Genomic DNA, 26,424 nt, shown 5'->3' with positions numbered 1-26,424 from the left:
CTGTCTTGTCCTTCGTGGCACCGGAGAGCCAACACCTCTCCGCTCAGTGCTCTTCATATTATTACCGCCCTTCAGCGCCTCATTGCAGTGTTGCTTACTGGCTACTCCCAGTGTATTTGTTTGAGTATCCAGGAAAGTTGACTTGAATTGGCTGTCTTGGCATTTTATTTGACAGCGTTGATCCCGGTCTCAATCCCATGTTGGACTACCACCTTCCTAGCCAAGCAGAGATGCTTGTGTGCATGTGATGTCCGGATTTGGGGTAAGGAACTCGCAATTCGCAATGGAGTCATGTGCGTTGCGAATCACCAGACTTATACCGTGCCGGAAATATGTACCATACAACGGCTAGAATTGTCAATTCTAGGCTGTCTTGGCCTAGTTTGTCGTAGTTGATATCAGGCGTTGTATCAACTGCGTTGATTTCGCGAAGAAGAAACCCTCTATATTCAAGGCATCAATTCTTCGCGGTAGAAGTCTGCCATACCTTCCCTAGTAACTTTTCGAAGCTGTGCGCCCGCGCGGCCCAGCTCCCCACCAGCCTTTATGGCTTCTTCCAATCCTGCAATGATGGCAGCCTCGGCGCGTTCGTGGAATACCCTTTGCCGGTCCTCGCGGTCTTCGTACATTTCTGCTTCCTCGTCTCTTGCGGCACCAAATAGATTGAGATGTGCATAGGCATTGGACCGTTCTGATAAGATATGGTGCTGGGTGTGCCAAAGTGGAAAATCGTTTGCGCTGATGTCAATGATTGTTGCTGATTGCGTATGTGAGAGTCCAGTGCGGAGAAATGAAGTCAACACGCTCATCTGTCTCACTTGCATTTTCGAATCAGCTTTCCCATATGACCTCCCTGTCGACCATTTGCTTGCTGCTTCGCTCTGCCAACCGAGTAGGCTGAGGAAGCATTTCAGCATTTTTACCCAACCACCGGCGCAACTGACTACTTCGTCACCTGCGACTTGGAGCAGCCATTCAAGAACATCAAGACCAAACAAACGGATTTCGGTTGCTAGATGTGTCATAGCAGCTCTTGTGTGGAGGAGTAGCTGGTCTGCATGGCCGGCAATATCTGTTGGTGGTAAACTTTGCAAAAGTTTGAGTAACTGCTGGCGAACACTCTTTGTGCCATCGAGAATAAGGCGCTGAGCCGCAGGGATGATGACAGATGACGGTTGTGGCAATGGGGCTGTAGGCGGACTGCTAGTGATTGCTGAGGTTAAAAACGCTAGCGATTCTTTACGCTGCGAATCAGCCTTGTGATTGAGTAGACCTAGATGGTGGGCGCATTGCGCCTCTAGAGTTGGAGCACTAGTGGAAAGAGCCTGTTGTTTCAACGCAATTGCTAATGGGTGTTACTAGTTTTCGCAATCCTGGCTGTCGCACATCTTACATTTTGCGCGGAAACTGGTGTCTGTCGCATTTGCCGCCTTGGGTTTTGCTTTTCCGACCTTTAATTTCGGTTTCTAAGGTTCTGTGAGCTATGGCTACAAGAGCACCAGATTGATCTTTCATTACCTGGAAATCCTTCTTTTTGCTCTCCTTCTTCTTTTTTGAGCTTGCTGTCATGATGCCGTTCGAGTCTGGTCTTCTGGATTATTTGAGTATATCTTTGCTACCAGGCGACTACGAAAACAAAAGGTTTAAAAAATAGAAGGAATCTGAAATCGACGACAGCGATGATGTTGAAGCGCGCGCGCGCTCGAGTGTAAGTAGCAGGAAAATTAAAGACCCATGGATGCCACTAGTGCGAAAGAGGCCTAAGAAGGACATGGCTTGGCAGGGTCCAGCTGCGGACTTGTCTGCCGATGTCATTGGCAATAACCTGACGGCGACCACATCTCTTACCCCGCCTCTTTGCCCTGTTTCCCTCGATATGGCCCAAAACGCGGTATGTAGTATATGTTATCTTTTGGAATTTTGGTCGACTAACTAATAACGCAGCCAGACGAAACACTCGCCTTGCTCACCCGCTTGAGCCAGAAGCCTGGCGTGCAAAGCACTCTCATACTGTCGCGCGAAAATGGCAACATAATACGCACCTCTGGCCTCATCTCGAAAAGCTCGTCTGCAAACCCAAACAGCACCCTCCCAGCTTCTGGGGAGTCCACATCCGAGAGTTACGCAAACGGCAGAAAGGAAAGCGGGATTCATAGCGCGGAAGACGTCGCGAGCTCGGTGTGGTCGTTCTTGGCCGCAGCAGGAAGTCTCGTCGATGAGCTAGACAAAGAAGACGAAGTGAAGCTTTTGCGGTTGCGAACGAAGAAGAATGAGTTGGTTATTGTACCAGGTACGAATGTCGCACAAATTGCTAAGTGTCATGTACTAATCTACGACCAGATCCCAAGTTCATTCTCGTCGTTATCCATGATACCCCTCCTGCCTAGGGCCTTTGACAGAATCACTACACACTGGAACTGTTTTTAACACAAGCATCAAGATACCCCACTAGGTTGAATAGCGCAATAGACTGGTTCACCAATGAGCTTCGCTAATGTCGACTTGATTAACATCAACACCGTCCTTGAACCATCGATCTGGAAACATCATTAGGAGACTGTATCGGTCGAACGTAAGCACGAGAGGACTTGCCAGCTTCTTCAATCTCGATATCGTTGCCACTCATGTGCCGCTTCCGCATCTTTCCGTCCTCGGCGAAGGTCCAGTCTTCGAGACCGTAGCACCGCTTCCACTTCATGCCATCATGGGAATCCTGGAACTCGTACCAGAATTGCACTGCAATCTTGTTGTCGGTAAATGCGAAAAGCTCTTTGCGCAGCCGATAGCTTTTCTCCTTTTCCCGCTTCTTGGTCAAGAGGTCCTCGATAGCTGCCGTGCCTACGAGGAATGACGATCGGTTGCGCCACACACAATCGGGGGTGTAGGCCTGGGCAATGACCTGGGGATTTCTACGACAATCAGATGATGCAGAAGCGTAAACATATACCGACGTACTGGGTATTCCACAAGTCCTGGGCCTTCTTGACCTTGGCATGGGCGGTTTCTTTGGTGAATGGTGGTGCAAGAGACATGTTTTGATCCGATTGAATTACTCTAGATGATTTGTGAAGATTTCAGAGTTCGCTCTGGCTGAACTATATATACTGTCTAACTTGCCATGATGTTGAGACATACTTTCACTCTAATGTGCCGAATTCTTATTTTGTATCGGCACATCGGCATTGTTGGACGTCTAGTCTCGAAAACAATGCCGCTTCGCTCATTCTCAAATGCTTATGTGATGGTTCCCTCAGCATTATACATACTACTAGCATCCGTAGTCATTCTTGAACACAAGGCCCGAAGCATTGTCGTTGTTGTCGTTGCCTGCCGCGACCTCTGCCACGCGCTCATGCCGATCGCAGTGGACCCCGCGACCCACTTCGATATCGATAGCAAAGGGAAGCTTCTCGAACCAGCAGCCCATCTCAGACGCTCGAGTAGCGCATACGTAGGAAAGGACAAGATGCCGAGGCTTTCCGCCAAATGACAAAGCTCCAGCGTACTAGGCGCGCAATACTCGGAAGGTCTGGGACGTTCCAATTGACAAAGCTAACCCTCCAGCACCGGCCATTCTATAGTAGCTTTAACCCGAAAGCATCAAGGCAGCGGTAGCATCATCTATGTAGTAGCAGCCCCCACCATTCCATCATCAGCTCTTCAGCTTTGCTCACTCAGGTACCCGCATCCCGCGCTCTCATAGGTCGAGAAGATTTGTCAAAGCAAGCAGCGCAAACCCCGGTCGGATACCCAGAATGAGGCAGTTTCCAATGTACTTGGTACGTACACATGCAACTTGTTAGGCTAACTGGCGGCCCCTTGGCGGCAAGATGACGCCAAAGCTGTCGCACTTTCTTTCCGCCAGCAAGCGTATCCGCTGTGTGGTGCCCTGCCCCACTATTCGATCTCGAGAGCTATACGCAGAAAGCCTTGAGGGTAAGGTTCGGCCGGCGAGACAAGCAAGGCGGGTGAAGCAGGCAAGGTTTGCCCCTCCTTCTTGGGTCCCGCACCCTTCCTTAGCAGCTAGTACTTAAAGATAGACAAAGCTCCTTGGGTTTCTTCTCGTAGTTTTCTTTTGCTTTGAATTGATTTGAATCCATATACACAGCTTTCCTCACACACACACACACACACACACACACACACAAACCTTTCATACTTTTACTTTTCACATACAACAATTGCAAAGATGGCTCCTCTCAAGGTTGGCGACAAGCTCCCCGAGGGTGTCAAGTTCGAGTATGTGCTTCTCTTCACCTAGCACTTTCAAATGGCACTCGGTGCTTGCTTGCTTTACAAGATGAATGCTAACCACGACTCCCGCTCTATAGATGGGCCCCCATCACGGACAGCGACCCCACCGCATGTGGCCGCCCTCAAGAGTACGATGCTAGCAAGGAGTGGGCAGACAAGAAAGTCGTCGTCTTCTCCGTTCCCGGTGCCTTCACTCCCGGCTGCCAGGCATACCACCTGCCACCCTACATTGCCAAGGCCAAGGAGTTCAAGGACAAGGGCGTCGACATCATCGCCACAATTGCGTCCAACGATGCGTGGGTCATGAACGCGTGGGGCAAGGTCAACGGTGTCAAGGGCGACGAGGTCCTGTTTCTGAGTGACACCAAGACATTTTTCAGCAAGAACTACGGTTGGGATGCTGGCATGGGTGACCGCAATGGTCGCTGGGCTATGGTTTTCGACCACGGCAAGGTCATCTATGCTGAGAACGAGAAGAGCCCTGGCGAGGTTTCCGTAAGTTTCTTGAATCTAGATTGATTCGGCTTGTGCATGTCTAACAAAGTGCAGGTCTCTGGTGCTGATGCCGTCCTTGCCAAGCTGTAAACATTGACAGCGAATAGCAAGTGTCTCAAGAAGTCGCTGCAAAATGACGATAGACCTAGTTAACGTCATATAGACGAATGAATGAAATGAAGAACAAATCACCATGTCAATTCCAATGCGTATGTGATGCCCGACTCGAACCGAGGAGCCCATTAGACCATATTGTATAGACACATTCGAGACGTCGCTGGGCACGTCATGTGCGACAAGGTGATTCAAGTTCGTGTTTGTATTCATTGCTGGTCGAATGCTCAGCTTGGATCGCAACTTTTCCATGCCCACACTTGCTTGCAAGCTAACGAATTGGGCCCTCGACCATAATCCGTCTCGCATAGCTGCTTCTATTCCGATATCCGTAATGACGTGATATATACAAACGCCATCCTCGCACGCTCAATCAAACTAGTGGTCTTGTTAGCCAAGAGCTCGTGATCGACAGCGGGGCAAAGACATACTGGAGTAAGGAAAGATTCGGCAACGAAACGTGCTCTTGCATTCAGCTGGACAGTGTTAGCTTACCCCCTCCATAAATTGTCAGCGGTGCCTTACGAAGAGCTTCATTTCGGAAATCTCCTTGTCAACCTCTTCCATGAACTGGATAATAAAGTCGACCAGCTTGTGTTTCAGCATCTCCTCAGTGTGAGCGTTGGTAATCAGGAACGAGATGTCGTAGCCCTTGACCGGCTTCCTCCGCAGAATGTAAAACGACTCGGCTCTTTGGGTCAAGAACCGTGTGAACTTGTGGACCAGAATATGCTCAATTTCATCTGCCTGCTTGATCTTGATGCTTATTCGCACACTGTTGATACTGGGCTCAATGTATACGCGCTCATTCTCGTTTCTCGACACGGTGAGGGGATTTAGGATGACCTCGGGGGAGCTTGCAGCCTCAATCTCAGGCACATTGTGACGCTCCGAGGCTTGCGAGGCAAAGTTGGAGAGGGAGAGGGCGGCCGTGAGGGACGAGCGCACGCACTGAAGGTATGGGCGGAGGGATTGGGACTGGCGGACGTTAGCAATGCCCAAGTAGTCGGGCAGCAGAGGAGCCCATAAAGACACACCATTGTGAAGCGAGCTCGGCACCAGCTCTGTGTTCAGATGTCAGGACTGCAGTCAAGGGAAGAGGGCGGGCTATGACATGCCAGCACGGGGAGTTGGCGTTGCCTGCAGGTGGTTGTTAGTGGGGCTGGAGCTCCGGGCGGCGGCTGAGCTTGGCGCGGCACCTCTTCCTCATGATTCGGCCGTCGACCATTACATGTCGCCCCACGATTGATTATAAGTCTTTCTTTCGCCTCCGCCCCCAAGACCCTTTACACATTCTTTGCACAGTAGCCGATTAGACATCATGGCGTCTATACCAGGTATGTGGTGATTTACCGCTGCTTTTGGATCGCTTCCGTACTGACTTGAATGTTTGTAGTAATCGTAAAGCATCAGGGCAAGAAGCACGAGGTCGAAGTGGATACCACATCCAACGGCGAAACATTCAAGTACCAGCTATTCTCTATCACTGGAGTCGAGCCAGAGCGCCAGAAAGTCATTGTCAAGGGTGGACAGCTCAAAGATGACACCGACATGTCCAAACTGGGCCTCAAGCCCGGCCAGACTCTGATGATGATGGGAACACCTTCGGGCACCGGAGTTGTCATTGAGAAGCCCAAGGTCCCTACCAAGTTCTTGGAGGACATGGATGAGGCAGAAGCCGCCCAGCTCGAAGGTGCCACACCTGCCGGTCTCCAAAACCTGGGCAACACCTGCTATATGAACTCTACACTCCAGACGCTCCGGTCCATCCCAGAACTCCAGGAAGAGCTTCTGCGGTACTCTGCAAGGTATGGCTTCTCTAAATATTTGTTTGCGCTATACTGATTGCATATAGCAACGACGCCGGTTCATCTAGCTCTGCGCAACAACTCAGCCAGTTCGGTCTTGGTGGTCTCGGTGCCTCGACTGACCTCACGAGCTCCCTCCGCGATCTATTTAAGCAAATGTCCGAGACCCAGCAAGGGTTTCCTCCACTCATGTTCCTCAACGCGCTCAGAACCGCCTTCCCCCAGTTCGCACAAAAAGCAAAAGATGGCCATGGCTATGCACAGCAGGATGCCGAAGAAGCTTGGTCACAGATAGTATCACAACTGCGACAAAAGCTCAAGGTGACCGAAAAGGATGCGTCAGGTGCGGATAAGCAGACCATGTCTTGGATTGATAAGTACATGTCGGGAAGGTTCGAGTCGGTCATGGAGTGCGACGAGCCTGCAGCAAAAGAGGGCGGCGAGGAGGCGATTCACAGCGAGGATCTATTCTTCAAGCTCAACTGCCATATCAATGTCGAGACGAACCACCTCCGAGATGGTCTCGCCGCTGGCCTGAAGGAAAAGATTGAGAAGCGATCAGAAGTTCTAGGACGAAATGCCATGTACACGAAGACTTCCAAGATTGCACGCCTGCCAAAGCACCTTCCAGTCCACTTTGTACGCTTTGACTGGCGACGAGACACCAACAAGAAGGCAAAGATCATGCGCAAGGTCACCTTCCCAGAAGAGCTGGACGCATTAGAATTCTGTACCGATGAACTGAGGAAGGCTCTTGTCCCCATACGTGACAAGATTCGCGATGTCCGTAAGGAAGAGGAGGATCTTGAACGCGCCCGCAAGCGACAAAAGCGCATGAGGGCTGGCGAAGAGAATGACACTGAACCTACTGCTTCCAAGGAACCTCTACAGAAGAAGAAGGAAGCCGCAGAAAAGAAGGAGGAAGCCAACAAGCCCGAGGATGCTAAGATGGAGGATATTGAGTACAAGACCGATGCCCAAGTCGAAGCTGAGCGTATCGCATCGATCGTGGCTGCCAAGAAGGAGCTCCTCGCACTTGTGGACCCCAAAATGGCCGCTGATGAAGGGGCTAACCAAACGGGTCTCTACGAGTTGAGAGGTGTCATCACCCACCAGGGTGCCAGTGCTGACAGTGGTCACTACACGTCTTTCGTCAAGAAGCAGGGAGCCAAGGATCCAGTAACTGGAAAGCGAAAGGAGGAAGACGGCAAGTGGTGGTGGTTCAATGACGAGAAGGTTTCGGAAGTCGATTCTGAGAGAATACAAACCCTCTCTGGTGGAGGTAAGTGTTCCCACCATTTGGGTATGACGTGTGACTGACATTTGCATAGGGCAAAGTCATTCGGCTCTTATCCTCCTCTACCGTGCGGTCCCTCTGCCAGTCATTGAGGAGGATGTGCAGATGGGCGATGCATAGAATCAATCAACAACTAACTCCATAGATGGTGTTTAGGATGCCATTACCAGCATATGGCAAAGTAGAAGCGTGGGCTGAGCGAAGGATGGCGCATGACACTGGCGTTGACCTAGCTGAAACCGCTATGAGCGATACTCTTGAGCTATGAGTAAATGAGGGCACGACTTCTAGACTTGCATTAATAGATATTAACCGATCGGTCTGCTTCATATCCTCGCGTCCAATTCACTCCGCGTCGTAAAAACGCGTCGAGACGTGTTGCCAAGCGTCCATGATGCTCGCGTCCAGCACTTCTCTTTTTCCTCCACAACAATCTCCTAGACAGTCTTTCAAGTTTGTCTACTTGCAGTTTACATTGTCGTTCTTTACTGTATCGCACTATCACTTCAGACTTTCGATTCATGCCTTGACCACCACCACCACCACCATCATGTTTTACAGTCACGAAAGTAGGCTTCCTTGCAAGACTCCAGCCTGGAGACTCAACTGACTTTTGCAGTCCTCACGTCACGTAAATATGGTGTGGCGACTGTGTGGTTAGTCATGATAGTTGTCAGTCGCTCCTTCCTTCAACTGACAGAAATGGCAGGCTCGTTGCAACCCTGGGTGCCAAATCAAGCTTGAAGCGCATTAACCGCAAGCAAATCCTCGGCGTCGATGTCTCCAAAGCATGCCAAACCATCATCGATCCAGTAGCTCCCCTGGCTCTACGTCTACAGGGGAACTTGTTGTAAGTCACTCTACTCGCCGGGCAACATACGCAGCACTGTTAACACATACAGATATGGACTATCGCGAGTGTACCTACAGCAGTGCGGATATATTCTCTCAGACGCACAGGATGCTCAAATTGCTCTGAGAATGGCCTTACGGACAGTTCAGAGCACCGAACTTGATCCCACTGCTGGTAAAGCCAAGTACGAATTCATCATCTTATCCCTCTCCAGGACAGTCAACTAACAGATACCCCCTAGTCCAGAACAACTCATTCTTCAAGATGACCCCTCGTTCCTCCCCAATTTTGCTCCTCCTCCGCCCGAACTACTCGCTGATCTAGACTCCAACTTCAACCTCGACATAACACACTCCGGCGAGTCACAGTCTCTAACACCGTTTGGCTCTCAGCGACATTCATCCTCTCCTCATGTTGGTAGTGCAGGTGGCCTCGTTCTCCCTACTTCTTCCCCTGTCACTCCGGGTGGATTTAGACTCGACGGCGATTACGGAACGGGCAGTATTGATCAACCTAGCGCCATGCTTGGGGCCGGCGAGACATTCGAAATCGAAGATCCGGATTTTGAATTCGGAGATGATGGTGAGATCATTCAGCTGCCGCCAGGTACCGTGTCGCTGAGAACTCCGGCTACGCCTTCACGTGCGTCCAGGTCCGAGGATGCTCTACATAGTGACAAGGTGAGAAAGGAACTTGACCCAGAACACCGCGTTCTTGATCAGGTGAGTTATGCAATGTTACTTCACATCTCTATGGATTATTCATTCAGTCATTTGTTTCACCTGAACTGTTTTTGTGGCTTTCTGACTAGTCTTCCACGTTCCCAAGACATTCAGGTCATTGACACGAAAACTTCACCTGACCTGAGGAAGCATGCCTTGAGGACCATGTTTCTATTCTCCTTTTCTCTCATCCTCCTAAATACTTACTTTCCTTACTTTCTGCTTCTGCAAATACCCAAAAACATTTACCATGGATGCTGATATATATCAGTTGCCTGATGATGAGATGCATGTTGCGCTTCCCAGCGAAGAAGACGGCCTTCCCGAAGGCGGCGTTTATTCCTCAGGCGCGCAACAGTCTCAAAATTCTTCAGAAGTAGTCGAATCATCAGGAACCTTTACCGCTCCTATGCGTCGACATCGAGTTCCACGCGCCATTCCTGCAGACACAGCAACCGAACTTCGTAATAAGGACCTGATAGACTGGGGCACGAACTATCTTAAGAACATGAAAACTGTTGCTCAACAAAAGATTCACAATCGTGTCCTGACACAAGCCAAGAAAAACGCTGAGCATTATGTGTGGGGATCCGGACTAGGTGGTATTGGCCAACGTATTCCTGGATACGAAGGCTATAATCCATTCGATATGTTCATGGGCGACAAACTATTCGAGGCTATCACTGGCATGAGTCGCAAAGGAACCGGGCACAAGCATGATCGCGATAGCGGCATAGACGATGCCACGCAAGAACAGGCACGTCATGTACGCCAGAAGATTGGCGAGCCTGAGGTTGCTCGAGGTGCTGATGATGAAGGATTCTCTATGCCTCTTGGAGACGACGAAGCTGCGGTTGAATTGCCTCGTGAAGCACCGTCTGCCCTTGATGATCAACACGTCTTCTCTGCAATGCCATGGAACATGAGTGCTTCTGCTAGAAGTTCATCAGCCATTCCTCGCAGTAGGCGTATCGGCATGACTGGTTCAGCCGATCACGGAAGACATGGAAGTCGCCTGGTATCTGCCTCTCCACTATATGGACGAGGTCAGTCTATTCCCTTCGATTTGAATAATCTTACAAGCGATGCGGATTATGCCGGCGATGAGTTTGGGCCTCCAGCACTCAGCTCAGATTTTCCCGAGGTAGCAGCTCTTCCGAACGCCAACTCACAACTACCCAAAATACTTTCCATCGAAGGCGAAAACTTCATCGCCTACATACGCGAGAAGATGAGAGAGAAGCGAGGTCGTGCGCAGGTAGAGACAGGCGTTGCGAACGATGCTGAAGAAATTACGTTCGAAGAACTGCTTCCGCCTGCGGAGAATGCAAAGATGGTTGCTTGCCACGGTCTTATGATGGTTCTCACACTGGGCACAAGAGGTATGCTCACCATACAGCAGTCCGAGCACCTCGGTGACATTCATCTTCGCTTATCTGAGAAAGCCAAGGCGCTGGAAATCATTGAGATCAGCGATGGCGAAGAGTTAGATAGTGACATGGAAGAGGAAGAAGATGAAGAGATGGAAGCACCTATCGTAACGGGCTCGCGATACATTTCTGGCGAACTCGAGGAAGAAGACGAGCAAATGGAAGACCCGGTGGATGTCGAAGGCGAAGGACATTTCCAGGAACAGTTCGCTGCTGGACATGCTGCCCAGGTGGACGATGATCACGGGTCTCTATACGATGAGTGATGGGCTAGAACCAGGTATCATTTGAGTATCCAGTGTGTTATTCATTTCGAAAAAAACATGTTCGCGCCATACACGGGATGAGAATCTCTCGACAGTCATCTGCTTAATGATTGGGTGGTACGGCTGATCTCGCAAATGTGATGAGTTGAAATCATGTACTGAGGATAATATAATTTGATTCACACGTCAACCTATAGAAGACTACACTTTCCCATCTACGCTTTGGTGATTTGCAGATTGTCCTACATGACGGAGAGGCCTTCCTCACGCATTCGACTTGCAAGGATCATTCTAACCGCATGCCCGCCTGATCCTCGTACCCATGAGTACGGCGTTCTTCCGTCATTGTCTTTCAGGCCGACATCCACATTTGGTTTATTAAGTAGCATAAAGACTACGTCGAGCGAATCCGATGCTGCAGCCCACGAAAGAGGAGTCTGTCCGTTGTTATCTTGTAAATTGACATTCACGTCGCTTAGAGAAAGTAGTGTCTCAACTACGCTGCTATCTCCTGATGCTGCAGCCCACGAAAGAGGAGTCCGTCCATTCTTGTCTTGTAAATCCACGTCCACGTCCACGTCCCTTGAACAGAGCAGTGTCTGAACTACGCTGCTATCTCCTGATGCTGCGGCCCATGAAAGGGGAGTCCGTCCATTGTTGTCTTGTGAGTTGACATCCACGCCAGGTGCCCTGAGTACCCTCTTGAACACGTTATCATTGCATGATGCTGCGGCCCATGAAAAAGGAGTCCTTCCTTCATTGTCTTTTAAATTAACCTGAATGTTCGGTGTTGCAAGCAGTAGCTTGACCATCTGGTGTGTATCTCCAAACCAACCTGTCACGACCCTTGAGAGTGGGGTTCTTCCATTTTCATCCCTTATGTTGACGTCAGCCTCAGCTTTCTCCAGTAATAGCCTTGCCATAGCCGAATCTCTTATATATACTGTTGCTGCTAGGAGCGGTGATAGCCCATCCTTGTTTTTGAAATTTACGTTGACTCTGCTTGTTTCCAGTAGCAGCTGAACCACTGGAAGCTCGGATGCCAGCACTGCGCTCAATAGCGGCGGGTTTCCTTCGAAATCCAATGAGCTGTTTTCATCCAAGACCATTTCCTGCACTATCAGTTCACGTATGAACTGCTCTCTTCCTTGGTTCGCTGCTGCCAAGTGAGAAAATGAGGTTTTCCCAGCTCGATCTCTTATGTTAGGGTTGGCTTTGCCCATCTTTAGCAGTAGTCGAATAATCGCTATCCTCTCAACCCTCTCAACCAGATTGTCGCTATGATCCTCTACTGCAGCTGATGCCAATGCTATTTTTGTCGCCAGCGATAGGGCCGTCAATCCGTCCCCGTCCTCTTGATTTACATTAACTTCATCCACTTGCAAAAGTAGCTCTACCATTGCCTGGTTGTCTGTTGCTACTGCTGTAGACAATGGCGGTGAGCCATCCTTGTCCTTGGCATTAACGTCAATACCATGTACTCTCAACAGTAACCGAACCATTTCCACATCGCCTGCTCTCAATGCCACAAAAAATGGCGTTAAGCCATCCTTGGCCATAATATTGACTTCGATACCATGTACTTTCAACAGTAACTGAGCCATTTCCACGTCGCCTGATTTTACCGCTACATATAATGGCGTTAAGCCATTCCTATCTGCTAAGTTGACCTTCGCTCTACTCGTTTCGAGTAAAAGTCGGACCACTGCTTTGTGTTCATTCAATGTTGCCCACCACAGTGGCGTCCGTCCGTGTACGTCTTGAGGATTGACATCGACGCGTGTGTGGTTTAGTAACATCTTGACAATATTCTCTTTTCCATTACATGCAGCGTGAGTCAGAGCTGTGCGCTGATCGTGGTCTTCTTCATTCACTTCGATGTCTCCTCTTGTCAGAAGCAGCCATACATCATCCTCAATCCCTGTCTTGACTGCCTCAAGCAGCGAGTTGAGACTTTCAGCTTTTTTTCCTTCTTGCGATAGCTGTCCAAGAACAAGTGTTCCGGATCCAGTAGCCCTAGTCTCTCTATGCAGCCGGCTTTCCGATCTCGATTTTACGCGCGATTTTTGGATGCATAATCTTCTGACCGGATATCGTGACGATATGAAATCCTCGAAATCCGTCTGCGTAAATCTATCGCTCTTGACTCTCTTCAAGTGCCTCATTGTCAAGCTCATGTCGCTCAGATAGATGGAAATCCGCTCATCTCCACTTCCTTGTTCGTGGCAATCGAGCTTTGCACAGCCAAACTTATCGTGACCAATACCCATGAATCGGACGTTAAGATGAACACCCTTGCCGCTCAATATGACTGGATCATAGGAGCTATCTAGAGTAGTGCACTGTACGATGTTGCCGGAGTTGCGGAATGAGGCTGGCGAAGTAGCTAGGCAACCACCACGATCATCAGTTGATCGCCACGCGAAAATACTTTGATCATCCGATATCTTCAATATTTCCTCTTGGAGTCTGATGAAAGCATTTTCTCCTTCTCCGTATATCAAAGGCATGTTGATGTTGAAGATGCCTAACAGACAATAGGCTATGTCTTCTATCCTCGTCGTTTTCCTCTCTGCAGCCCATGACATTCTCTGTGCAGCACTGAAACGTTCGATAGGCTCTGCTTGTGAGAGCACACTGACAGGAATTCGGGTACGTTCGGATATTTCTTCTTGCAGGCCTGCTCTAGTTCCTAGAAGAGACCAGTTCTTGTCGAAGAATTTCACCCCCTCTGGAGCCAACAATTCCTGGAGCGTCCATCCTCTAGTAAACCATTTGCTTGTTGTGAAGCTATCTTTAGCACCTATATCCGCTAGGTACGCATAACATACCTCCGCCAACTGGTACCAGGAATACATTGAGTTTATTGCTTCTGAAAGCTCTGCGCTGCTTGTTTTATCGATACAGCATGTGTCGACCCAAAAGTATTGGAAGCCATCCTGAGCGGCTTGCCGTCCGCATAGAATGAGTTTACGGTAACCGACCTTCTCTTTACCTTTTCCATCCAGAAGATCTTGGTAAGTTACTTCTTCGTTGGAGGGACCCCAAGTGTGCGAAAGTATGGCGTAAGGTGGGAGATCATCAGGCAACCGCTCAACAAGGCTGAGCTCGTCGCTGCCACGAATTTGCAGAAGTCGCATGGAGATGTGTTCAAACAGCGATTTAAGTAATCAAAATGATGTAAGAGCAAAAGTCCAAAGGCGAGTTGCTGAAAAAAATGGCAGTTGGGATATAGAGTGTTGATGGCGGACGTCGGTGCAGGTAGTTGCCTGCGGCTAGCTGCCAAGGCCTTCGCTACATAAGTCACGGGGCAGCATATTCAGCCTGATCAGCCTGGCCAGAAGTTTTGAGAACAAGGCAAAGCTGAGACCGCCATGCTCGACTAGAATACGGAAGTGTAACTTATACTCAAGATAGCATTGATATGTCTCAATCGGATCTCTTATCTTATTTTCGAGAAAATGGGGGTCCAGAACAGTACCAAGTTTACATATATCGGGACGGAGGTCAACTGACTAACAATTTCCAAATCATTCAAGCTGATATTTAACAGCACCATGTATAGGCCGGCGGATTATATTGCTTGCTTGAGTTCTCTTCCAGGTACCTGGAGCTGATATCATTTCTTCTCTTTCGACACATATTGCAGATATTGTTGATATTAGGGTATGATCCTTTCTCGCACTACTACATCGAATATTAGTAACGTTAGTACTTTAACCCCTATGGCTTATGGAATTCAAAGAGAGTCTTGTATTTAGTTTTAGTTGATTTTGGAGCTGCAATTTCGAAATAGCGTCATGTCAAATGTTGCATTCATGTTTTCTTGCAGGGAGTAGTGGTGTTTCAGTTAAACGGGCTGAATCTCAGAACAATCCCCCAAGCCTCCGCGCACCTGTAAAATCCCCCCAATGGCCAGTCGTTCCCGAATACCGTGGGGCTGTACGCCCTCGAAAAGGAAGTTGTTGATATTCGCACCAACCGGCCTCTTCTGCAAGCCCCAGTGTGTCTCGCCCAGGCTAGTAGGAGCTTTTCCAGATATGTTGTTTGCTAACAAGGGCGTCACTATTTTCAACCCATGGTTTCCGGTTGAATAAGCTATTTGCATCTGGTTGTCGTCAAAGTCAAGGTACAACCCGAAGTTATGCCAGATGTCTGAAGTGAAGGGCGCCATGAAGTATGTTTGGACTTTCTTGGCCCATTTCCAGCCTCGAAGATAGATGACACTGCCAGTCTTCAACATTGACTCTGTGACATCGGGGTGTATGAATCCAATGTTCTCGCCATATGCTGCCAGGTCGTCACCTCCGCCTGTGCCATTCGGTCCGCGAAGAGTTTCCTGCATGGGTAGTCCGACCTTGAGAGACCAGAAGTCTGCCTGGAAGTCCTGGGCTTCATGGAATGCGAGAAGATACTCGTGCGAGAAATTAAGGGCATACAGTGAAGTACGCATAGAGAAAAGCCAAGTGACTTTGCCAGAGACAGTCTGATTTTTTCCATTGACGAGTAGTTCCGCTCGACGGAGTGCGGTCTCACGGCCTTCGGAGGACGATGCGAAAACGGACCGGTCACTATAGATACAATGTTAAGCTGTAGTCATGATAGTAACAGGTGAGGTGATTCACGTTATCTCAACCTCAATGGGTTTTGTTCCAGCTACTTGGTCAAAGATTGATGGCTCCACGTCTGGAAATGATATCACTTCCCTCCATGTCTGGTCTGAGGGAGTTGGGCATGTTAGTGGGCACAGACCATAATAGCCCAGAGATCTTACTCTGTCCTAGAACATATTTGGGATTGAAAGGACTCTTCACAGTTTCGAATGTGTCTCCGGTGAAATTCTGGGGAATTCGACCGTCAAAAGTCAAGGGGCAGTTTAGGGCGTCGAGCGAAAGGGACAAGGCACAAGGAAGCCCAGTCAGAAGCCCTGCGAAAGAGGACTGGATAAGCTTCATCTTAGAGACATATACTCGTGATCAAAGTCGAGCCAACAAAAAAGGCAATAAGAAGCTTAAAATTCGATAGAATTCGTATGGTTCTATATTGTTAAATATGCATCAGAGTTGGGCCTAATATGGTTTTGTTGAACTTGTGCTCGTTGAAGTGACGGGAATGATGCAGGGATGCTAATTTCCATTTCGGTCCGACGGCTCGCTCGGCAGATTGGTCCTGATTTGCCGTTATTTCATGGAACAATGCATGCACAAACATTTCCCCTGTAGAGTGATGTTACAGATACTGAAGACGCATTTCGTCTTGCACGATGCTGGAGGACTCATTGACTATTCGGGGAAGGTTGGCAACATGTCCTTCTCAAAATATTCCAATGCATCTACTACTACGTACGAGTCCGACATGCTCCACACCCTGCAACATATTTGCCAGTAGCCAGTGTCGTCGACAGGCTCATTGGATATGCACGTCCTCGCCCCGCATCTCGGCAGCGCTACCAGCAAGAGAGTCAAGCTTTCCATAATCGTCACAGCATTGATTAGCTCCAACGACGTGTTCTAGCGGGAGAAGATTGGCTTTGTACCTTCTCATCAGACGTATCGCCTACGCAATGTACAACACCCTCGTCAGTGCTGTTTTCATAGTTTTGCCCCCACCTTCATAACCAAAAATCTAGAGGTTGTGTGATTCTTTACACTCTAATCAGAGCCTCGAAGCAAGGCAAGGCTGAGCTCGTGACGTTAATACTGCCATGCTCAACTGATGTTTGGAAAGTTGAATCAGTCATTCCCAATGCAAATTGCAGTAGCTTTCGCGAAGTTTAGGGGACAACACTCAAGGGACGATTGCGCAAAGATTATTAGAACGAAGACATTTTGGGTTCATGGAGGTGGTCAGTTAGAACGAGTATCAACTTAACAGACGAACTCTGTTGGGCCTGACAGACCTTCCACGTATTGCGCCTTGTTACGTCCGCGGAGAAGAACGCTAGTGCAATTACCATGGGTAACATACAATATAGTGCTTAGTCCCAATGGATACAAGCTGACTAGTCTCAGCGAATCCTACAGAACGCTTCCCTTATATATACTTTTAAGATTGTGCACATGAATGGCCGGTATTCCACAGCAACTCGTAGATGTGAGCTTTGGTTGCGAGGGAAGAAAGATCAGTACTTTAGTTTCAGAACCTACAGTATAATAACTCCAGTTATTACAGATGAAATTCTCAGCGCCATTGATCTAGAGATACTACTACTCTTTTACCCGCTGGATGTGGGTGGTAGACTAACGTCAACTAGGATTAGCTCCTTCCCAGATAAGCCACAATCTGAACTAGTTACCTCCAGACTTATACTCTACATCACACAAACATGAAATGATCTTACCAGAATGGACACCAACAGCGCGACTGGCCTGCTCAACAGGCGCGCTAAAAACGCCATCGCGCCTCAGCCCGTTGTCAAAGACGAAAACAATAGCGACATTATCGCGCAGAATGAGGAAGATGATCCGAGCATTTGCAAGCCGCGGCCACGACTGCCGCATCCCAACGTTCACATGCGAAACATGGCGAGCCTGATAAGTAAGATAAGAGCTTGAGAAGCTTCACTATGAGGTGCTAACAAAGACTAGAGGAGCTCGAAGATGGCACCATCAATGTTGATCCGGAATACCAGCGAGAAGTTGTTTGGACAGGTAAGGATAACACGAGTCGGCTGCTGTCGCGATTCCGCTAACTGTATACAGCGGATCGCATGACTGGCTTGATAGACTCATTGATGGGTAATTTATGCCTATTCCACACCCTTTCCATTCAGTCTGGCTGACCCTACAGAAAACTACTACATCCCTCCGATTATTCTGAACAAGAAGACGGATCTTATCACAGACACTAAACGAACACGTCCTACCTTTGTCTGTGTTGATGGGAAGCAGCGTCTGTCTTCCGTCAGAGCTTTGCGAAAGGAATGATTCCTTGTCATGATCACAAAGGAGAGAAATGGTAGGTTTCTTCAAGATCTGCCACTACTTAGACATACTTACCAACATCGCAAGGTGGTTTTGTGAGGCTCCAGGGACTAATCACAAACGCTCACTCCCGCTAGAGACCCAAAAACTCTTTCTAGAGAAAGAGTTTGTTACCTTCCAGTTCTCAGAGTTGACCCAGGAGCAAGAGGAGGACTTGTTTGCCAGAGTTCAGATGGGTGTCCAGCTTAGTGCCGCCGAGAAAATACGAGCAAAATCGGGGCCATGGCAGGAACTAGCCAAACTCTTTGTACAAGATTTCCCCGTCATCTACGACTTGATGAAAGACCGGAGTCGCGCAAAGGATTCCCAAATCACCATGGCCTGTTTTAGTCAGATTGTTGAAGTCAAAAATTCGCGTACAACAAATGGAAGCGGAATTCCAGTCTTCAAGGCAGCCTACAACGCAGTCCCCAAACTGCTAGATAATGCGCAAGCAGTCAATGATGCTACGAAATCTCACCTTGCAGCCGTCTGGAAAATATTCAGCAAGCTTGCAGAACTAGATCCTGATATCTTCACTAATGCGAATAAATATCTGCGCGGTGTTCAAACTTTTGCACCTGTAGAGATGGTTGGCGTGGCCGTCCTGATTTCCATGTACTTGGAAGTTGGTCACCAAATTCTTTTAAGAGACATCAGGATAATCCGAGAAACGCTTCGCGAGTCCTTCTCAGATCTTCGCCTTAATCACCACGTCTGGAAATTCATGTGGGAAATCATTGACGGCTTGCAAGCGATTCATGGTGGTGTTGAAAATGGCATCACAGAAAAACCTCCAGCATCTACAGGATCGGGTTCGGCTTCAGATATTCAGTCGTCCATCTCGGCGAAAGTCTTACTAGACGGTTTCAAAAAGAGACTTGCACCTGAGACCCTCTCGAAAGCTACATCATTGTCACAAAGGACGGCTGTCGAAGCCGAATCTTCAAAAGCGCCGCCAATGAAACGACGTCGCAAGGACTTGAAAACAGCAGATGCGACCGTCTCGAACAATCCTCCAAGCAACAATGTCATCTCGCAAACAATGGGCAGTGTTCCACTTTACCCATCTCGCATGGCTACAGCGCATTCCGAGGGCGATGGTGCTTTTACACCTGACCATACAGAGAAAGAGATGGAGGGTGTCATTATACCTGCGTCTCCACAGTCGCCTATTACATCTGGCCTTGATATACCAGCGGTAACGCGAAGAGTATCTCCTTCATCGCTGGGCTCATCTGCTCCACGGGTAAGACCAAAACCTATTACCAAAAGACGCATGCCTGTCTCTCGCCCGACGAAAGAACAGATGAGTGAAGCGATTGACCTCACTGGCGATGCGTAACGAATTGACACAGTTCATACCTATGACACCAGCATCAGACATCAAAGGCGGATCGGAGGCGGAAATGACATTTTTCTGAGCTTGACTCGAGGTGAGGGCTGAAATGATGTATTATTGAGGTATGGCCATTTATGACCTAATCTGTATCCATACGCTGGGACCGAACACAAATGCTATATGAATTAAGGATTCCATAGCATGTCATGTTTTCGAAAGGCAACAATATCCCTTTCTTATACGTAATCGATGTGCTGAAGCATTGCCCAGAACGCCCACATGCATATCAGGAGCGTGGTAAGCACTAATCAAGGCAACCCGTTCTCTCACGATTTTCGAGGAGACTGCATCAACTCTCGTCAGTATGGCCTTTGTACGGCTCTGCATGGGAATTACAACACATTTGTAGGCGCGTTGCGCTGTCGAGGCCTTGCCCACCGAGACAGGGTCCCGGATACGACGTCGTTGCGCACCCTCAACCTCGGCATATGGCAGACTCATTGGAGATGAGACGCCCTCCTACCACGGGCCTACGACGAGTAGACTGGGTCAGGGAAACACGTAAACAGAGCCAAACTCTAAGCATAAGCCCATTGTAGCGGCGACAGTCGGCATCTCGGGTACACCGGAGCCAACAGATCCGCACCTTCCCGTTCTTACCACAGGAAACACGTCCACACCACTATAAGACGGTGCTGGCACAGCTTCTTCACGCCATACCCACATACCCGTTACAAAGCATCATCATGGGTTTTAATCCTGCGACCGACATTGGCAGTCTGGAAGGCAAAGTCATCTTGGTGACTGGTGGTGTGTACCCATATATGGATCCTTCTTCGCAGCCGCTCCCAGCGACACCAATATCTCAACCTCAACAAGCCTAACGCGTCCACAACAGGCAATGCTGGCCTAGGCAAACAAACAATCGCATATCTCGCCGCCCACAACCCCGCACGCATCTACCTCGCCGCCCGCAGCGAGTCCAAAGCCCGCGATGCCATTGCCTCGATCAAATCCTCAGTGCCCAATGCCTGCAACATTGAGTACCTCTCCCTCGACCTGACATCCTTCGCGTCCATCGCCGAAGCAGCCTCTACATTCAAGAGCCGCGAGTCGCGTCTCGACATCCTGATCAACAACGCGGGTATCATGGCGACGCCGTACAGCACGACGAAAGAGGGCTACGAGATCCAGTTTGGCACAAACCACATGGGCCACGCGCTGCTCACCAAGCTGCTGCTCCCCACCATGCTCGAGACGGCCAAGCTGCCAGGCGCCGACGTGCGCATCATCAGCCTGAGCAGCGCCGGACACGCTATGCATGTTTCCCAAGGCATTATCTTCGACCAGGCTGCGCTCGAAAAGCAGAACACGGTGTTCCGCTATGGCTCGTCGAAGCTCGCGAACTTGATCTATGCCAAGTCCCTCGCTGAACACTACCCACAGATCACGTCTGTGTCGCTGCATCCCGGCGTGATTATAACGGATCTGTTCAACACGCTGCGCACCAACTTCTTTTTGAAGGTTGGACTGTGGGTGTTCATGTTCATAGGGTTGGTTCTGCCGGATCACTTTAGAGGGCCGGAGGGCGGAGCGCTGAATACTACGTGGTGTGCGACGGTGCCTAAGGAGAAGCTAGAGAACGGGGCGTATTATATACCGGTTGGTAAGAAGAGTGGTGGTAGCAAGTATGCGAGAGATGAGGGGCTGAGGAAGAAGTTGTGGGAGTATACAGAGGAGGAGCTGGCGAAGCATGGGTATTGAAAGAGTGAGATGTACAAGTACCTAGTCATCGCAATGGTTTGTGGTAGTCGGCATGGATGATTGCCGGGTAGACTTGAACAAATGCAATTCTGTATTTATGCCAACGTCTTCTCAATCTGCCCGCGAGCTCCACCAGAGATGCATTACCAGTCGTGTATCGGTTACCCCCTTCTATGTGCTGGAGACCTGCCTCTATATACAAGTAACAGTACTGCGCTGCAAGAATGCTGTCCGCGCCAAACGCCCGCCCATGTGATATCGTGAACCCATCTATACCTCAACTTCACCTCTCTCGTAAGCTCCTTTTTCTTCACATCTTCCTTCTAATCTACCTTCTTGAGCTGACGATATATCTTCTTATGTTGTTCCAGAAATAGGAAAGTGAGTACAGTATGCGGTCCGACGCGAATAAAACTTGGTACCCAGCCCTTGAACATCCAGCGGAACCCCTCTGCCCTCATTGTATCAGAGACTGTCTTGACCAGCCCCGCATTGTCACTTGAACTCATGACTTTGGTCTTGATAACATCTACTGGCGAGCAGATTGTGGTAGCGACAAAACCTGCAAGAAACGATGCGGTGAAATGCGTGGTGAGATCGTCCTGGAGAGGCGTGTAGTTCAACAGAACACGCTTGAATCCATCGTAGGTCGCCAATTGGCCAACAGTCATGAGCACGGCTCTCGAGGAGTTGGGCCAAACGCCTTTCCACAGGCTAGCTACGCCTTCTTCTCGCGACATGCGTATTATGCCATCAATCGCATTCTTGTAGCCTCGCCTCTTCTCTTTCGGTAGCGCAGCATCGTGTTGCATGCGCACGTTCAAGATGTCTCCTGGATTTCCAGCAAAGCCACCAAGAAAGCCTGATACCGAAGCCATACCAACGAGTGTAAGGAACGAAGGTCTCTTGTCGGTGGTTGTCATGCGGGCTTTTAGCGATTCATACACGCCGAAGCGTGTCATGCTGTATGTGCCTTGACGAAGCTGCGCCGCAGATATCTATATTTATTAGACATTGTCGTTGAGGCTGAGTGGGGAAGACATACTCCCTTGTATAGACCCAGTACGCCATCAGTCTTCATGACATGAGAAAACATTTGCATCATATTTAATCGTACGCCATGAGTCGCCTGTGTTTGTAGACGGACCTAAAATTGTGAGCATACAAGAACAGGCGCATGCGACTCTGTAAGTTATACCTTTACTGTACCAATTGTTAGCCAGGGACCCCACATTTTATGCAAAAGAAGATCGCAAAGACTTACCAAGATCCAGCGGGTGGGTGAAGAAAGTCGCAAAACAGCTTGCGCTGCCGCCGAACCAAAAGGGATAATGAATCGGCGTTTTCTTGACAGGCTTTACATCTTCACTTTTGCGCAGTTCGGGCAAAGTCACCCTCTTTGCGGCTTGGGCCATGTTGAATGCGAGACACTGCGCAGCAGCGGCATGTGAAGCTGGTCAGGGTTGGGTGTAGTAGAGCGGACAAAGCCGTACCGCAGCCTTATAACAAAGATTTGCTCGTGAAAGTTCGGTGGTTGTTAAGGGACCGAGAAATCAGCATGCGGACGTCATCCCTGCATTCGGATTTAAGCCCGGAGCTGGCTTGGCTTGGCGTCGCGTACGGATTTGCGGGCTGCACGACTAAACAAGACAATTGCTATACTGCAAAAATGCGGATACCTTTATGCTCGGCTGCAACGTGTCGCCAGATATATTCAAGGGCACCATTGCGGATATGGAGACCTCAATTGGCGTCTCGACTTACGCTGCGCAATGTGAGATACAACTCTTCAGGTAAGTTGCTATCATGTGACGAATTATTTTTAGCATGGGCTATTGTACTATACGGATGCATGCAAATCATTGACAATGTAAATTGAATGCATTTCTAAAACCTGCCAGGGGAATTGCCTAAGGAGGTCAAGATAGAAGGGAAAACATACAAGACTGATGAGTGGATGAACACGCCTTCGTCAATTCTCGATGCGATACCCCGACGTCTACATCTTCAACCAGACCATCCTCTCACCATCACACGGAAGTTGATTGAGTCTCGGTTTCCTGGATACAAAACACACAACAATCTCTTTCCTGTTGTTACCACGGGACAGAATTTCGACTCGCTTGGCTTTCCACTGGATCACATCGGGCGAAGCAGAACGGACACATACTACCTGAACAAAGAAACTGTACTACGGACACATACTTCTGCGCATCAGGCCGACACATTCCGCAACAACGAAAGCGAAGGCTATCTCATCAGCGCAGATGTTTACAGGCGAGATGCTATTGATCGAAGTCACTATCCTGTCTTTCACCAGATGGAAGGAGCGCGGACATGGGATCGACAGCAAGCTGAGAAAGAAGGCAAGAATCTTGCCGATATGATATGGAAAGATGTAGAAAAGATACCCAGGCATGGCATTGCTGTTGAAGATCCAAATCCGACTTACCATGCGGAACGCAACCCACTGCAGGCAGGCCACTCACCGGAAGAAGTCGAGGCCATAGCCGCACATCTCAAACGCAGTCTTGAGGACATGGTGGTGACTATCTTCAATGCCGCGAAATCCGCTTCAGATGCGGAGACTACTGGCGAGCCGCTCAAGGTACGCTGGGTAGAAGCCTACTTTCCTTTTACCTCGCCATCATGGGAACTAGAAGTCTTCTGGCAGGGCGACTGGCTCGAAGTTCTGGGCTGTGGTATTGTCTCTCAACCTATTCTAAACAACGCCTCTGTGCCCAACCGCATAGGATGGGCGTTCGGGCTGGGTCTTGAGCGTATCGCCATGCTCCTCTACTCTATTCCCGACATTCGCCTATTTTGGTCAAAGGACGAACGCTTCCTATCGCAGTTCAGCGAGCAGAAATCTATCTCCCCATTCGTCCCCTTTAGCAAGTACCCGGAGTGTTTCAAAGATGTTAGTTTCTGGTTAAGAAGCAGTTCAAGCGCTGCTGGGGGTGCTGCAGCTACGCACCCGCCTACATCAGCAGCAGCAGCATCACCAAGTCAGGTCGTCTCACCCAAATTGCCCTCTGGCGCTTCAGCCCCTGGCACACCGATTGCATCCGCGGCCCCTGTCCCAACATCAAACACTTCGTTCCACGAAAACGACGTCATGGAAATCGCACGCGAAATCTGCGGCGATCTCGTCGAAGACGTCCGTCTGGTAGATGAGTTTGTGCACCCCAAGACGGGGCGCAGGAGCATGTGCTACCGCATCAACTACCGCAGCTTGGAGCGCACACTTACCAATAAGGAAACAAACGAGTTGCACGAGCAACTGAGAGATACGCTTGTCGCGCGCTTAGGCATCGAGCTTAGATAGGGGTAGCAGAAAAGACGGCCTTGGAAACACTCGACGGGTGAATTCATGTTTGACTAGGTGTAACATGTGGTGTAGTTCAACAAAGTCCACTCTCCTTGCTTCCTTTTTCAAAAAAAAAACGGGTTATGAATGCTTCAATGGAACAAAGTCCCTGAATCAAGATCTTTTTATAACTACAAAAGTAATAGCAAAGGAAAAATATAAGTGTGGATACAACCGTTGAGATTGTGGCTGCCATGTGGCAAGTGGGCACGGCATTGTTCCTGACTATCACTCTCCCAAAAGAAAAACGATGGCACACGAAAAAAAACAAAGTGATCGTAGCGGTGCTGATCTGTGACACTGGAAGAGGGGAAAAGCAAAAAATGTGTCGAGTAACCCCCTCCTTCGGAATAACGGAGAAGCCCCTTCCCCAGGAAACAACAAAAGAAGGAAAGATAAGTTTGACCTAACTCTTAGCGAGACTTGCATCATACAAACTGCACCTTACTGGCGAATTCCCTACTCGGCAGTCAACCAAATGCGGCGTTCGGCTCTTATCCGTAACTGACGAGTACAGTAACGTACGTAAGTAGTAGCTCCCCTTCCCTCTTCCAACCCCGCAAATTCCCTACTAGGCAGTAAAAAATATGCGGCGTTCGGCTCTTATCCGTAACTGACGAGTACAGTGACGTACGAAGTAGCCCCCCCTCCCTCTTCCCAACCCCGCATAGCCCACCCAACTACACCGAAAAAAACCATCCCCAACACCCAGAAACAGGATACCCCTTGCAAAACACACACGCATTCAGCGCTACCCATTTTCCCCTTTAGTCAACATACCAGGAAAACCCCGGGCAAAGAAAAAAAAAACACCTCTCGGCGCTTAACACCCATCCGTATCTCCCACTATCTCCCAGCCTCCCCAAGATTTTCCCAATACTTACAACAAGCCAAGTAAGTCAAGTACACTATACACGGAGAACTAAAACATCAAACCGTCACCCCTCCCCCTAAGCCACCCCGTTCTCCACCCACCCAAAAAAAACCACGGAATTCCGCCTTTTTTCGGATTTTATTTTACCTACTTTTACCTTAACTTAACTTAGGTCTAGTAGCACAGACGCACACACACACATGCACACCAACTTCTGAAACACGTATTCCTGCACCGCTTCGCACGTGGGAAAAATAATGGATCCTTGCTTGTGTGGGGATGTGTGTGTGTGTGTGTGTATGGATGCGTGCCAGAAGTGTGGTTTACTCTATGCTAAACCAATATGCAAGGACGGAGGGGAGCGGAGGGGGAGGGGGCGTTGGGGCAAAACGTGGAGTGTACGGAATAGCCGGGCAAGGTCGGCGACTTGGAATGGCCGGGGAGGGAGGGCGCGTGAACATTGGCGCAGCAGCGCGGTGGATTATGTAGGTTGTATGTACTTACAGTAGTAGGATGTACGTAGGTAGGTAGGGGGAGCTTGGCTAGTTGGAAAAAAGAGGTGAGGGGGGGTTTAGGTGAGAGGTGAGAGGTCCGATTGTGCGGTTTGCGGACCCCGCAGTTTTACCTAGCTGCAAGGATGCACAGCGGTAGAATGACGGGCTTTTTTTTTCTCTTTTTGGGAAAGAGGGGGTAGGGGGAATGTGTAGCAAGGCGGAGGGGCCTTGGTTTCGGTATATGCATGTGTTAGTTAGCCTTGTTTGTGGGTTGGTAAGTATGTAAGTCAGTAGGTGTATGCATGCACAACGGTGAAGCGGTATGCTTATCGTGCATCCATGTATCTTTCGCCCTACTGTTACATAAATGCATCGGTGC

The 26,424-nt window shown here is 49.3% G+C and overlaps 13 protein-coding genes across 13 annotated transcripts; 7 read left to right on the top strand and 6 right to left on the bottom strand.

Moving 5' to 3' along the window:
* Positions 1 to 449: 449 nt before the first annotated feature.
* On the bottom strand, positions 450 to 1,569 carry PSV08DRAFT_358782 (Rix1 complex component; the record flags this gene model as incomplete). Its single annotated transcript, XM_066092970.1, has 3 exons — positions 450 to 1,345; positions 1,394 to 1,466; positions 1,519 to 1,569. 3 exons carry the CDS (start codon positions 1,567 to 1,569, stop codon positions 450 to 452), a joined length of 1,020 nt encoding a protein of 339 aa, XP_065949748.1.
* Positions 1,570 to 1,830: 261 nt separating this feature from the next.
* On the top strand, positions 1,831 to 2,676 carry PSV08DRAFT_264109 (uncharacterized protein). Its single transcript, XM_014229340.2, has 3 exons — positions 1,831 to 1,891; positions 1,945 to 2,290; positions 2,341 to 2,676. The coding sequence occupies exons 1-3, from the start codon at positions 1,877 to 1,879 to the stop codon at positions 2,385 to 2,387; spliced, it is 408 nt and encodes a 135-aa protein (XP_014084815.1). The 5' UTR covers positions 1,831 to 1,876; the 3' UTR covers positions 2,388 to 2,676.
* Positions 2,418 to 3,167, bottom strand: PSV08DRAFT_264100 (uncharacterized protein). The gene has a single exon (XM_066092495.1). The coding sequence runs from the start codon at positions 2,993 to 2,995 to the stop codon at positions 2,513 to 2,515; it is 483 nt and encodes a 160-aa protein (XP_065949747.1). The 5' UTR covers positions 2,996 to 3,167; the 3' UTR covers positions 2,418 to 2,512.
* A 936-nt stretch (positions 3,168 to 4,103) lies between these two features.
* PSV08DRAFT_264094 (Redoxin) lies at positions 4,104 to 4,929 on the top strand. Its single transcript, XM_014229342.2, has 3 exons — positions 4,104 to 4,239; positions 4,332 to 4,749; positions 4,804 to 4,929. Exons 1-3 carry the CDS (start codon positions 4,190 to 4,192, stop codon positions 4,837 to 4,839), a joined length of 504 nt encoding a protein of 167 aa, XP_014084817.1. The 5' UTR covers positions 4,104 to 4,189; the 3' UTR covers positions 4,840 to 4,929.
* On the bottom strand, positions 4,927 to 5,974 carry PSV08DRAFT_264084 (uncharacterized protein). Its single transcript, XM_014229343.2, has 4 exons — positions 5,901 to 5,974; positions 5,389 to 5,841; positions 5,295 to 5,339; positions 4,927 to 5,241 (listed from the first exon to the last, which is right to left on the bottom strand). The coding sequence occupies exons 1-4, from the start codon at positions 5,901 to 5,903 to the stop codon at positions 5,233 to 5,235; spliced, it is 510 nt and encodes a 169-aa protein (XP_014084818.1). The 5' UTR covers positions 5,904 to 5,974; the 3' UTR covers positions 4,927 to 5,232.
* Positions 5,975 to 6,143: 169 nt separating this feature from the next.
* Positions 6,144 to 8,297, top strand: PSV08DRAFT_264065 (uncharacterized protein). Its single transcript, XM_014229344.2, has 4 exons — positions 6,144 to 6,200; positions 6,260 to 6,671; positions 6,719 to 7,953; positions 8,003 to 8,297. The coding sequence occupies exons 1-4, from the start codon at positions 6,185 to 6,187 to the stop codon at positions 8,086 to 8,088; spliced, it is 1,749 nt and encodes a 582-aa protein (XP_014084819.1). The 5' UTR covers positions 6,144 to 6,184; the 3' UTR covers positions 8,089 to 8,297.
* A 65-nt stretch (positions 8,298 to 8,362) lies between these two features.
* On the top strand, positions 8,363 to 11,239 carry PSV08DRAFT_243487 (Rec8 like protein-domain-containing protein; the record flags this gene model as incomplete). The annotated part of the gene is made up of 6 exons (XM_066092304.1): positions 8,363 to 8,537; positions 8,588 to 8,624; positions 8,678 to 8,818; positions 8,871 to 9,005; positions 9,063 to 9,543; positions 9,815 to 11,239. The coding sequence occupies 6 exons, from the start codon at positions 8,363 to 8,365 to the stop codon at positions 11,237 to 11,239; spliced, it is 2,394 nt and encodes a 797-aa protein (XP_065949746.1).
* A 766-nt stretch (positions 11,240 to 12,005) lies between these two features.
* On the bottom strand, positions 12,006 to 14,475 carry PSV08DRAFT_407115 (uncharacterized protein). The gene is made up of 2 exons (XM_014229347.2): positions 12,823 to 14,475; positions 12,006 to 12,328 (listed from the first exon to the last, which is right to left on the bottom strand). Exons 1-2 carry the CDS (start codon positions 14,377 to 14,379, stop codon positions 12,134 to 12,136), a joined length of 1,752 nt encoding a protein of 583 aa, XP_014084822.1. The 5' UTR covers positions 14,380 to 14,475; the 3' UTR covers positions 12,006 to 12,133.
* A 614-nt stretch (positions 14,476 to 15,089) lies between these two features.
* On the bottom strand, positions 15,090 to 16,272 carry PSV08DRAFT_407114 (uncharacterized protein; the record flags this gene model as incomplete). The annotated part of the gene is made up of 4 exons (XM_014229348.1): positions 16,014 to 16,272; positions 15,865 to 15,958; positions 15,545 to 15,810; positions 15,090 to 15,487 (listed from the first exon to the last, which is right to left on the bottom strand). Exons 1-4 carry the CDS (start codon positions 16,192 to 16,194, stop codon positions 15,090 to 15,092), a joined length of 939 nt encoding a protein of 312 aa, XP_014084823.1. The 5' UTR covers positions 16,195 to 16,272.
* A 1,311-nt stretch (positions 16,273 to 17,583) lies between these two features.
* PSV08DRAFT_383872 (uncharacterized protein) lies at positions 17,584 to 19,546 on the top strand (the record flags this gene model as incomplete). The annotated part of the gene is made up of 5 exons (XM_014229349.1): positions 17,584 to 17,776; positions 17,827 to 17,889; positions 17,941 to 17,976; positions 18,029 to 18,130; positions 18,300 to 19,546. The coding sequence occupies 5 exons, from the start codon at positions 17,584 to 17,586 to the stop codon at positions 19,544 to 19,546; spliced, it is 1,641 nt and encodes a 546-aa protein (XP_014084824.1).
* A 405-nt stretch (positions 19,547 to 19,951) lies between these two features.
* Positions 19,952 to 21,412, top strand: PSV08DRAFT_194599 (uncharacterized protein). The gene is made up of 2 exons (XM_014229350.1): positions 19,952 to 20,353; positions 20,442 to 21,412. The coding sequence occupies exons 1-2, from the start codon at positions 20,290 to 20,292 to the stop codon at positions 21,305 to 21,307; spliced, it is 930 nt and encodes a 309-aa protein (XP_014084825.1). The 5' UTR covers positions 19,952 to 20,289; the 3' UTR covers positions 21,308 to 21,412.
* A 56-nt stretch (positions 21,413 to 21,468) lies between these two features.
* PSV08DRAFT_23649 (mitochondrial carrier domain-containing protein) lies at positions 21,469 to 22,839 on the bottom strand. Its single transcript, XM_014229351.2, has 4 exons — positions 22,572 to 22,839; positions 22,506 to 22,510; positions 22,353 to 22,454; positions 21,469 to 22,305 (listed from the first exon to the last, which is right to left on the bottom strand). The coding sequence occupies exons 1-4, from the start codon at positions 22,720 to 22,722 to the stop codon at positions 21,631 to 21,633; spliced, it is 933 nt and encodes a 310-aa protein (XP_014084826.1). The 5' UTR covers positions 22,723 to 22,839; the 3' UTR covers positions 21,469 to 21,630.
* Positions 22,840 to 22,971: 132 nt separating this feature from the next.
* Positions 22,972 to 24,787, top strand: PSV08DRAFT_23647 (uncharacterized protein). Its single transcript, XM_014229353.2, has 2 exons — positions 22,972 to 23,100; positions 23,209 to 24,787. The coding sequence occupies exons 1-2, from the start codon at positions 22,977 to 22,979 to the stop codon at positions 24,633 to 24,635; spliced, it is 1,551 nt and encodes a 516-aa protein (XP_014084828.1). The 5' UTR covers positions 22,972 to 22,976; the 3' UTR covers positions 24,636 to 24,787.
* The last annotated feature ends 1,637 nt before the right edge of the window (positions 24,788 to 26,424 follow it).

This window comes from Bipolaris maydis, assembly GCF_028858645.1.
Source record: "Bipolaris maydis strain C4 unplaced genomic scaffold PSV08scaffold_2, whole genome shotgun sequence".
Classification (NCBI taxonomy): Eukaryota; Fungi; Ascomycota; class Dothideomycetes; order Pleosporales; family Pleosporaceae; genus Bipolaris; species Bipolaris maydis.
This window is presented reverse-complemented; position numbering and strand designations above follow the sequence as displayed.